Raw genomic sequence first — 12,753 nt, 5'->3', positions numbered from 1 at the left:
TCAAAAAAAATTGTGTATTACATATAATATGTGCTAGTTATTTATGGTAGGTCATTATTAATGGATTTAATTGTATGGCAATAAAGTAATCAGTTTAGAAGCAGTCATCGTTACTACGATTTGTTCATAATTTTTTAAAATAAATTATTTTAGGTTCTTTTTAGAGAGGTAAATTTAATTTTTTATTCATTGAATAGCTTTGGTAAATTCTTGAGTACTGATTTAGGAGCGGTAACTTACTGCTTAAATGTTTGCTTGGTTTTAATTTAATTTTTATATAATTATTATTCAGTATTAAACAATATTTTGCATGTTAAAATAACAAATGACATTGTTAGTAAATACTTTTACGAACTTAAACTGTTTATTAATACTAATAACATATGAAAAGATTTTATATTCATTTTTAAGCTGAACATATATTTTAAATAGTAATATCATTATTTTTTCCTAACCTCGATTTTTCCAGCATGCCGGAAAGGACCAGACAAGTGGTTTTGAAAATCTGTTGACCCCCGAATTTTGCTGCATGCCGGATATTGCGGGGTAATATGGTATGATTTCTCACATTTGCTTTCATTCAGTTATAATTGCCTAAAATAGTATTGTATTTAAAAATAAGTAAAATATTTCCTTTTGTTGTATGCTTTTATATCTTTAGATTAAAAAATATATCCAGTAAAATTTCATTTGTTGTTTTTGCAAAGTATCATAATCATTAAATTTTATGTTAATATTACAACTAGCAAATAGGGTATTTATTTTTTTGCTCTGTGAGCATACTTATAAAAAAAAAGACTTTTCAAAAGTTTCTAAGTGGCTACCGTTTTTTTAGGGACTTTGGCAGCTAGTGGCTAATTTTTCAGAATTCCCAGTCTACAGCTTTAATATATGATAGGAAAATTATTGAAAACATTTTAATTTCAAAATAAGTAGTTTAATTAAATTACATTACCATGAGTTTTGCAAAACATTGATCCTGATTTTCCTCCTCTTGCAATCCATTGCACACAAAGAGATAGGGATCTAATGTAACGTTCTTCTCCTTCGGTAAAAATCAGACTACGAAGCTTTCGAAATTGTTCAGCATAGTAGATTCTGCAGTAAAATTTGGTAGTACTGTCTGTGAACTGAATTTCTAAATGTAAGTTAGAAGACTTATTATTTGTAGCTTTCAGGTGATTTTTATCCACAGAATCAACTGAAAAATCTGCAAGTTAATAAAAACAAACAGTTATCATTAATTTCCACTGATAAACTTTGACAAGTGCTTTATATTTTTACAGAATGCAGAGTATGCTACAAAAACTTTTGTTGATCTCATCAAAAATTTAACATATGAATTGACTGCAGTAGATTACGAAAAAAATCAGAAAGATATGAAGATAGAAACAATGGACGGAATTAAAATTCAATATGTGAGATAATCATAATTTATTTATTGATGTCCCAACAAACAGCAGTTGGAAAACCATGACTGACATTGAAGTTTCTAGAAAGTGCACATACAGTTCTGCAAACATGTTATCACTGAAAAAGATTAAATTTCAACAAATTTATGCAAACCATTCATTGGAATAGTTCGATGTGTGAGTTATGCATATCAAACTATGCCAACAATCGTTTGTAAAATTATTTGTGATCTTTGAGAGATTTAATCGAAGTTTGCTAAATAGTAATTAAAGTTATATAAAAAAAAATGCAATGAAACTTCTTTAATGAGACCAATTTTTCAAGGCATCAATTTCCTCCCTAATTAACTCAATATTAAAGTCCTCCAAAAGGATTTAAATCTGTGTCCCAGTCTGAGAGTAAGAAATTTGCAAGCCTGTGTTTCTAACAATGATAGTAATGATGCACAATTAAAAAAGAAATAAATAAAACATCTCTACATAATAAAAAAGAAGGTCTCCAAAAAGCGTCTGTTTGTTTAAACATACAAAACTCGAGCACTACCCGGCCGATTTCGCTGAAATTTTCAGTATCTTTTTTTCAGTCCTGGAAAGGTTTGCAGACCAGTTCAAAAAAAAAATAAAAATTGACAAATAGTTCTTTTTTTATTCCAATTTAGGCCCAATTTTCACATAAAATCCTGATAATGGGTGTGAAAAATTAATTTCATATACTAATATTACATATTGTTGGAAAGAATAAAATTTTCCTAGTTCTACGCAATTTGTTTCAATGTTCGAACTTAATTACGGCAGGAGTTATTTGTGTTTTTAGCTTGAATTTTTTTAGGCTTAGCTGAAATTTAGGCACTACTTTCTTCATTGAAAAAATCAGTAAAAAGTGAAGGAATTGTCCCACAGTTTTCTTTTTGACACCATTGGAAAAAGCGACATTTTCTACTCCTGATCTCACTCGACCTATGGTTGAAAAACTGAGCTTCAATCTCCAAAGGAAAAAAGTTACAACCCTTTTTAAATCAAGTTCAAAATATCTCATATTCATTCAAATTGTTAACCATTTTCTTTCTCATTTTAATTCCTTAAAATTATTTTATTTTGTGTTCCCATGGTTACGCTTTTTAAATCCTTCTTTCTCGATTCTTAATTTCTTAAAAGTATTTTAATACCTGTCATCATTGTTTGGAAGGGAAATTTTGCATGTTTTTTTTTTATTTATTTATTTAAGCCTGATTGTTGAAAATACCTCACTCGACACAATTTTTTTCTCAAGGTAGACCGGGCAATGCAGCTAGTATACAGATAAAGAAGAGTGTATTTTTGCACTAATAAAGGGATTCTTGCATTTTAAACAACAAAAAAACTTACCAAACATATCATCACTTGAAAGATGTGGTTCCAATTGCATTGAATTTTCATTTAGATTTTTAGAGTTGGGTCGGTGTTTCAGCAAAGGGCTTGATGTTAAACTATCCTTTTGAGATACATTTACATTACTGGCGAGATTAAGTTTCAGTTCTTGTAACTTTTGTTCATAATCATTCGAAGCTAAAGTGTAAGCTATTATGGAGCTGGGTTTATCTTCATAAACAACGATTGGAAGCTAGAAGTTAAAAGCATTTACTAATGTTAAGTAATGTAACTATCACATAAAACTAACATAAGATTACTCTAAGTAAAATATAGATTAAAAGAGTAACTATAAAGATTTTCAAAACATTAATAGTGTGAAAAAAATCAAGTAGTTCCACTTCACAATCAAATTATTGCAAAAATTTTACAACAGCTTCTGTTTCAACATTAGCTAAATTTAACTAAAATTCAGGTTTACTAGATAAATTTCACAAATGAAGCTTATTGTTCTTTGCAGTTTTTAGTCAATACATTAATAATGGCATCAATATTTTATTGACAATTATTACATGAATACACAATTATGATAATTTTCACTTATTTTTAAATGCAAGCAAAAACTTCATTAGAAATAGAGCTTTTAACACACAATCAATGAATAAATAACTTAATTCTGCCCAAAGTGAAATTTATGTTTCATAACATACGCCTAACACAAAGCATTATCTAATAAGATCAATACCATTTTAAACGGTAATAACGAAATTTCTAACAGTTGGGATAAAACACAGTATGCTGCATAAGAATGAAAAACTCTACAAGTTTTTGATGAGCATAATTGCCTGAAGTAGAGAGTGCTAGTCGATAGCCAATTGGGCTAAAAAAATGAAAGTGGCAACTGCAAGGGAGAAAGCGTAGTGTTTATTATTTCTAGCTGAAAGAAAATCACTGATAACCATGCAGCGAAGTTTTAAACCATAAAGATCCATTAAAACTGACTGGTGAATCTTTATGATACATCTAGCAAACATTTCTTTGTAAGGTTATCGTTGATTTTAATTTGGCTAAGCGTAATACACAATGTGCTTTCTGCTTTGCAGTTATCATTTTTGTTATTTAGCCCAACTGGCTGGCAACTTCCACTTCTGGCAATTAACACTCCTCAAAACTGTTGACGACTTGAGAAGTGGTAGGACCAGTTCCCACGCAAATTGGTTTTGTGCACGTCGGCTGGGCCCTGTCTGACACGACTGACGTCGTGGCCAGGGGTGCCTCAATGGGAGGTCACTTTCACCTTTCAACAATTTCTTTATACCACAAAATCATCATCATTCGAAAAAATTTAGGGTTCTATTCGGCAAAATTATCACCATTCAGCAAAATCATCATCATTTGGTGAAATTTGAAGTTCTATTTGGCAAAGCTATTACCTTTTGGAGAAATTTGGGGCCTCATTTTGCAAATTGAGAATTTTCAAAGTTCGAGGCAAAGGTCAGGGCAAGGAAGTTCAGGGCGTCCCTGGTCACCGCGAATCAGAGAGCAGCCTATGTGCTTGGAGGAAGGTGTGAGTTGGCAGTTGGTAGATGTTAATGGTGAAGCTCATTAATTGTATTTGGGTTAAATGTTTTTGGCTATTCTCATTTCTATCGACTATGCCCAGCCAAAAGAACTAAAATCAATGATTACAATGTGGGAATTTTACTACAAGACAGTCTTAGCATAACAATATAAAACATAACTCAACTTAAAGAGTAATAAAGATCAAAATTTAGAAATCTAGGCAAAACAAACAACAGATTTTAGATGCATTTTTTCTTATATATATAAAACAGGTATAACTATTTTGTTTTTAATTAAATCTTCTTCAGCACAAGTTATAGTTCCATTGAATGCTTAACATGGAAAATTTATGAAGCAGAAATAAATTTACCTTAGGGTTCTGAGGTAGGAGTAAATGCTCAGAAGAGGAAAATGGATTCTCAATTGGATTATCAGAAGAGCTTGATAAAAGCTGGCTCAACATAGATTTGACAGTTCTTTCTTTTTTTTCTGGTTTATTTCCATCTATAAAATACAAAATAGCATACAAGCAAAAGTTCTTTTTTTTGCGCACAAAGATATACAAAATTGTTAATTTTGAAGTATGTAAATAAAGAAGTAAATAAAATGTGTAAAACTCTAATTAAAATTATTCTGAAGATGAAGATGTTAATTTTCCAAATTTTGAGAAAGCGGCAGTCAAAACAAGTAGATGAGTGCAATAAAGTTATTAGGAATTTTTTTAAGAAACAAGCTAAGTAACAGTAAATATTTTCTGCGCATCACGAAAATTATAGTATCAGTGTGAAATCCTGTTGACCATGAAACCGGGTCCAATAACAAACTAAATCTTGGCAAAACAAACACAATGTAGTGCTATGCCTCATCTTTAAAATAAAAAAAAAAAAAAAAAAATCTGCTTTCCATTATGTGCAAAATATTACGTCTGGTTGAATTTAGCTTCATGCTGTTCAAAGACTGACCTGAAATCTGCCACTTATTCTTACTCTCATGAGGAGAAACAAACCTACCTTGACTTTGAAAACACAACTAATAGCTGCAAAAAGAAGTGTTCACTAAGTTAAAAATCAAGTTTATGCATAAATGGTAACTATGTATACTTAATTTATTCAAAGTATATTTATTCATTTTGATGACAAAGACAGACACTGTAGGGCAAGGTTATTAAGTGACTAACCTTTAAAATACATGACATTTTTATGAGGTAGATAAAAGAAAAAAATATGAAAAGAAAAAGAGGTAATAGAAAAAAAAACAAATAAACAAAAAGCTTTTTGAAAGTTTATCTGTTTGATTATTTTGATATAGCAAAGTTCAGTTTAATTTAGATGAAACTTATACTACATTGAAATTCATGGAAAGCTACTCAAACAATACAAGAAAGTAAAAGTGTCCAATCATTGGTAGTAGTAGTAAATCATGCTACTACTAAAATAGTTCAGCAGAATAATGGGCTATTGGTGAACACAATTTTCCATGTTTTAGTTTTCTAAACAATAAAGAAACAGTATTGCATGTTTCCGCTGAGTTGTATTATTTTCTCTTACTCATTTCATTTCCACAATAACTTCTGAAAGAAATTACAATAACAATTTCCTAGTGCTATATACATAACCTGAAAGTAGAGAGTACATTAGCTTACCTTCATACAAGAATTAAAAACTGGAAAATCTATGTAATTAAATGCAACAGGAATATAACAGGAATGAACAATAAAATTGACAGTTTTTTGCTTTATTTCTGTTTTAATTACTTTGATTTTTATTTATTCAACACTAAAAGTAATTTAAGGGGAAAAAAGGAATTAAGATTCAATGCATTAAGTAACTAACTGGTGCTCTATTAAACTAAACTTTGACAGCTTAAATCATTTTTCAAGAACATTAAAAACCATTAAAGAAAAACATCACTGCAATTAGTACTGCTTAAAAACGTCTAGAAAATAAAAAGCAGTTAAACCTCACTTTAGACTCAATTTATTTTAGGTCATAAAACATGACTGTTTCACTAAGGCAGCTACATTGAAAATGAATGAGTATTATAAACTAATCTTTCTTCAAACGTGTTGCTGAATTTATATAACAAACAGCCCTTTTCAATGATAATTTATTTGCATTCACATGTGAGCAGGAAACTGGGTAACATTATGTAGAAGAAGATCAACATTGATATCTATCATTAAACGTTTAATCAATGATGCTGCAGAGGGAGGGCTTGAAATTAATGCGGGGAAAACAAAATTCATGGAAAGAGGCATGAAGTTTCTCTAACTGATCATGCAAATGATCAGTTAGAGAAACTTTCTGTTGATCATTATGACTTCGAAAGGGTGCACAGTTTCACTTATCTAGGCTCCAATATCACAGACTCTGGAGGTAACACCAAAGATATACAGGCTAGAATAATAAAAGGAAACCGGGCATATTTTCTATACAGCTACCTTCTGAAAAGTAAATTGCTGTCGAAATCATTAAAATACAGACTATATAAAGCAATCATCCAACCAATTGTGCATATGGAAGTGAAACTTGGACCCGATGAAGAAGACCTACTGATTTTTGAGCGAATAGTCATACATAGAATCACTGGTCCTTTGAAGGTGGGTGATCAGTGGAGAGTAAGAACTAATATTGAAATTGAGAATATCCTTAAAGGAAAAAATATAGTTCACTTTATAAAAACCCACCGTCTTTCATGGCTTGTTCACATTGAGCAAACAGACAATTTTAGACTGAAAAAGATCCTGAAATGGAAACCTATGGGAACCAGGACCAGAGGACAACCTAGAAAGTGTTGGTTGGATGATGTTCTTGCAAACCTGGAAACAATGAAGATCCGCAGATGGAGGGAGGAGGGCGGTCTGGAGCAAAATTGTGGATCAGGCCAAGGTCCATAACAGGCTGTAGTGCCACTTGAAGAAGAAGAAGATGATGTGAGCAGGGAATGTGCTTTTCAAGGTGTATCAACACACAAAATATGTGTAGGTTATTGTCTGTTAAGTTTATTGATGCAGAAAGTTATGCAGAAAGGCTTGGTATGCCACTAGCAACACATAGACAATAGGTTGAGTAGAGCTGTAATATATGAATACACAAACTTTCATATCAGTATTAAAAAATCCAACAAACAAACCTGGTTTGTCTAACGACAATCTGTTTGGATTTGAAAGTGTTTCTGCATCCGATTTAGAGCGCTCATGGCGTTTTCTTACTGTAACAGCAGTAGTTTCCTTGATGCTTTCTGTAACAAAGGAAAGAAATATTCTTTAAATAGAAATTTAAGCTAAGCTGAAATAAAGTTGAACAATACTCATTGAAATAATCAATTTGATAAGGTAGACATTTGAAAAAATAGTAAAAAACTACCTTTATGACAAATAACGTATGATTCATCATCTTCAGGTTCTGATACTTTTAGTCCAGCATAAATGCCTGGTGTAACACCATAAGTATAACTCGAATCACTACTTGAAATGCTGTACTCATCTGCAGAAAAGTGATATTCATTTTACTCCATTGCTTTAAATAATATAAATATAATAACATGAACTGTTTTGCTGAAAGTTTTTCTTTCATACTTAGATAAAAGGCTCAAACGCGTATTAATTATAATGTTGAAATCAATACTCTTTTTTTTAAATCAGCATTATTCCAAGATAAATAAAAAATGATAATAATCATTAAGCATATAAAAAAGCAGTAAAAAAATACTCACTTTCCAAAAGAGTTTTATTGGCATCTGCTTTTTTAGCCTGAGACAGAAAACTTTCAGATTTACTAATAATTTTTACAGGAAGTTCCTTTTTATTTGCCAAAGTATATTTTAAGTCAAAAACACTTTCAAAAGATAATGATCTTCCAAAAATAGATAATTTCCGTAACTTATTCTTATTGTAAAACAGTTCACACTTCTTCTCATATTCACATTTTGCTTCAGGTAAAGATTTATCATCTTGTACATTATCTTTAACCACAATACAACTATCGGCATTTTTTTGGGTAACATGAATTGCTTTATCATCCACATTAGGTTCCTGAGGTTTGGTTATTGAATGTTCATCCTGAAATTAAAATAAATATGTTTAAATTTTATCACAACTACATTCATCAAAATTTTTGTGTGAGAATTACTTTAATCACAACATGGTTTACAAGTTGTAAATTTTTGAAAGACACCAAATAAATTTATAAATACTACTAAAATGTTAAAGAAAAATAAACAAATACATAGAAGTAATGACAGTAGATTTTTTTTATATTACACCCCACTCCTGAACCCAAAAGTCAATCTGACTTTGACTATGATGACGCAGCCTTGGCGGAAATACAGAGTCGGAAGGAAAATGACTGGCTATCTACTCCTGAGTTTCACTGCTATACTCCAAAATCAGTTTCACTTCAATTCCATATATGACTCCACTTCCGTATCCCAGGTTTATATTGTGAAATGATGATTGTTGAGATGAATTGTTTTTATTTTTATTCTAAAGTTTAAATTGATTAAATTTATTTTTGACTATAGGAATTAAAAGGAAATTTGGAGTGCTTTATTTTTTAATCAGACAGAAAAAGCTGCGCAAATCATTTTCATAAAACTTATTTAAGAATTCTATAATTTATTTTCTAAAGTATGTTTATTAATATTTTTTGGTAATGAGACAGAACATTTTATTTTTGGCAAAAAGAAAGAGCAAGAAACCATTTAAAAAAATTAATTAATTAATTAACTAAAACTTTATTTTGATGTACTTTTTATTTTTACTTTTTTTTTTTTGAAAATGGTGGAAGATTTTTTTTACGGAAAAAGTTTATTAGCTGCATTGTTTAAAAGGTGCTACTACTTTACTTGTTCATTGATTTATTTTTTCATATCTATTTCATCAGATGAGAGAGGCATATTATGATTTTCAAAATCAACTTTAATGTTAAAAAGGTACCACAATTTGCACTTTTAGCTAATTAAGAGGCTATTGACTAGATGCTAGTAAGTTTATGTTAAAAACTAAACATCATAGATTCATTCCATGTCACGGAACCTGGTGGTCCCTATCCAATCATCTCCAATTTGGAGAACCTTTTAGAGAGGGCTCCAATGAGCGAGCCTAAACATGGCAATTTGTTTCACAAAGCTGAGCGCTTATTTTGAAGCCCCCCTTTTTTTAATTGACCCTAGATGCTCAGGATTTGGGTTTTAGAAGCTGAAAAATTTTATAGGCTAATTTTAAGGCATCGCTATAAAATTTGGTTCAAATTGGAGATGGTCGGGTGGATATGACAAGGTCAGTTGACAAGAAATGACTAAAATCTTGCACGACTCAGCTTAATAATAGTGACCTTTTTTACCTGCTCATTGAAGGACTTATTTGTGTTACATTCATTAATATTTAGATACAATAATGCAAGATACATTATTGTATCTAAAGAGGTGATATTTGAAAATGTTTTCCTTTTTCAATGTTTAATGAATTTAAAAAAAAAAAAAAAAGCTCTCAGGAACTAGGAAAGAGAAAAGGAGTCAAAGCACACTATACTAGAAACCTTGTAATAATAATAATAATAAACACACACACTTTGATATGAAAGTTTAAAAAATACATTTTATGCAGTTGTTTAAATAAGCTGCAGTTACATCACTAAAAATAGAAAAACAAAAAATACATTAAACTTACTTCTGAAATTCTACTTGTCTGCTGAAGGAGCTTAGACTGAATTTTTTGTTCCTTTTTTCTAGCAGAGATAAATTCTTGTATGCTATATTAAAATAGTTAAAATATATACATAGAAGTAGTTTGTAAAATGTTTTAGCACAATAAATTGATTTGGCCATAAAAAAAAACAGTTCTTTATTCTCTAAATTGATTTAAGAATGATAAAAGTTTTTTAAGCCTACTTTTCTTTAAATTATTTTAAAAGGACTTAAAAATATGCTATGAAAGAAAGAAAAAAGAAAATTAATATATTGTGAAAAAATTGCTATAAATAAAACACCTTTTCCAAATGAGAAAGTAGTGAAAAATGAAAAAAAAAAAAAAACAGAGAGAGAGAGAGAGAAGGAGAGAAATATCTGTTTGTCACATGCAGATATCGGTTTACTTCATAGAATTTATGGCTAGTTTTTTAAGCACAAACACATAACAGACCCAGGATAGACAAGAGACCATATCAGTCTATTTTCAGTAAATGTTATTGCCCTATAGCCTTCAATCTTCGAGTTGAACCGAACCAGTGTTTCAGTCATTCGTCTGGTCATGCTAATTTTATATTAGCTACCAGTTTGTCTGGCTATGTTGGCACCCTTAAGAGGTTTTCCACTTCCAGTTCAGTCACTTCTTATTCCAGACTGATGAGTGCTAATAAGCCTGAAACTGCAGTCCTCGGATGGAATGACTGAGCTTGAGGTGTATTTTATGTATATATCAGTCTTGTCCAGCATTTCTTAAATTGTGTTCCGCAGAACTCCAGGGCTCCATGAAGCTCTCTCAGGGGTTCCATGAGACTTGCAAGTTTTTATTCCACATCTTTCAAATTTGTCACTTAAAAAATCAATAAAAACGTTTTCCCAAAATGAAAAATAAATTTACTTTAACTTTCGTTTACTAATCTGAGCTTTATTACCTATTAGGGTTAGCCACTATAGGAATAATTTTATTCGTTGCCTGAAATTGGGCCTTTAAGATTCAACTTCGAAAATTTTCAAGATCAGTCAAAAAGCACATCTTTTTCACTTTTAAACACATCAATTTCGAAAAATTCCGGAAGAAGCTTGGCGCCCTAATATCATCAAAGATAAAGGACTTCAATGTTGAAAAACTTAGGTAAGGAGACCCCAAATTCCCTTTCCTGCATCATTATCAAATATTGCCTAAAATTACGATTTTTGACTTAAATATCAAATATTCTACTATTAATACTATCAACTCTCCCAGTATATATGGCAGCAGTTGAAAGCACAACTTTAACATTTAAGGAGTGACGACCAATTTAAGTCAACATAACATACAGTGTGACATTAAGTCTCTGATTTATAAATAACTTTAAAAATTGTTGTAAAATAAGAGACATTTTAGTTTTTAAGTTTTAAAAACTTTTTCTTTGTAAATTTTAGTAAATTATTACCATTATTGTAGGTAAAACATATCAGTATTTGTTTTCCTAACCAAGAAAATATTTTAATCATATAACTCATGCATAAATTCTGAGGTTATTAATCCCTTTAAAAATACTCAGAATCTCAAATAGGCATAGGCCGCTCATTCGAGGAGGAAAGGGGGGCAATTGTCCTCTTTTTTTCAACAGTAAAGGGACTTTGCCTCTCTACTTTTTTAAGTTCAAAACTAAGGGTCGAATGAAAAATGATTGTGACGATCTATTCAAGTGTTTAAAAAAGAAGCGACTTAATAAGTGCTTGTATTATGCTTCGTAAAAATTAAAATGGAACTTTGATTTTGTAGGAAGGAATCTTTTCTGTGACCATGTAATCCTGCTTTTTGAGTCCGTATCTCGAATTTTTGGAAGAAGGTCAATTAATTAATAATGACGTAAAAATTCAATTGCCCAATATTTGAAGAAAAAATTTAGCTTTAAGGGTGTGTCGCCCATCAAACCTGAATCCCCCCCCCCCCGTACATCCTTTGACTCTTGACTCCCCACTTTTTTGGGGCACCAGCCGCCTATGCAAACAGGAGTGCTTAGGTGTTCTATAATAATAAATAATAATTAGCAGTTAGCAGTAATTACCATGGTATATAATGAAATCTATTTAATTTCCAATTTAACAACAAATAGTTGATGTGATAGTCTCTTTGAGATAAGAACCTTGGTTGTGCCAACTCAAAACTATTGACAAAAACTAAGGGTTCCACAAAAAAGTCAGTATTTAAAAGTGTTCCACTGATCAAAGAAATTAAGAAACGCTGGTCTAGTCGAAAACTATGGGCCCGTCTCTTGAGAGGGCTTGGCTCAGAATCAAGCGTACTATAAAATTTGACAAGTTTTATGGTGGGAGGGGGGCCCGGCAACCAAACTGACAAGAAGCCTTGCCTTGGCTCGCTGTGACCCTGGAGAGATCACATTTATGTTATTTCCTCTCAAAGCAATCAGACTTTTTCCCCCCTTTTCAGCTTGCATAATAACTTTTAAACCAAGTGATATAATCAATATGACTTATGATTGGAAATGCCTTCTGACGGCATTAAAATCCCAGTTTTCTGAGTGACCTTCTCCTATTTCTAGAAAAAACTTACCTTCCCTGTGTATGTGATCTCCTCATAGCAAATGTAAACCTTACATGATAAAATCAATATATATATTTTTAAATTTTAATGCCACCACTCATGCTTATTTATCTTCACATTTTTATTGACAGCTTTGATAATAGTAATTATTTTCAAAGAACTTACAGGACAGGACCACTAAACAACCAGTTTTTATTG

General features: G+C 31.0%; 1 protein-coding gene across 1 annotated transcript in view; it reads right to left on the bottom strand.

The window, feature by feature from the left end:
* The window catches only part of LOC129224760 (1-phosphatidylinositol 3-phosphate 5-kinase-like), a 128,101-nt gene that overhangs the window by 18,534 nt on the left and 96,814 nt on the right, over positions 1 to 12,753 (bottom strand). The window contains exons 26-32 of the mRNA XM_054859308.1: positions 9,991 to 10,072; positions 8,037 to 8,382; positions 7,688 to 7,807; positions 7,455 to 7,562; positions 4,693 to 4,826; positions 2,778 to 3,012; positions 956 to 1,210 (exon numbers count right to left, since the gene is read on the bottom strand). Of these exons, the coding sequence (XP_054715283.1) occupies positions 956 to 1,210; positions 2,778 to 3,012; positions 4,693 to 4,826; positions 7,455 to 7,562; positions 7,688 to 7,807; positions 8,037 to 8,382; positions 9,991 to 10,072 (1,280 nt within the window). The remainder of the gene's footprint in view (positions 1 to 955; positions 1,211 to 2,777; positions 3,013 to 4,692; positions 4,827 to 7,454; positions 7,563 to 7,687; positions 7,808 to 8,036; positions 8,383 to 9,990; positions 10,073 to 12,753) is intronic.

Source organism: Uloborus diversus, chromosome 6, assembly GCF_026930045.1.
Source record: "Uloborus diversus isolate 005 chromosome 6, Udiv.v.3.1, whole genome shotgun sequence".
NCBI classification, from domain to species: domain Eukaryota; kingdom Metazoa; phylum Arthropoda; class Arachnida; order Araneae; family Uloboridae; genus Uloborus; species Uloborus diversus.
This window is presented reverse-complemented; position numbering and strand designations above follow the sequence as displayed.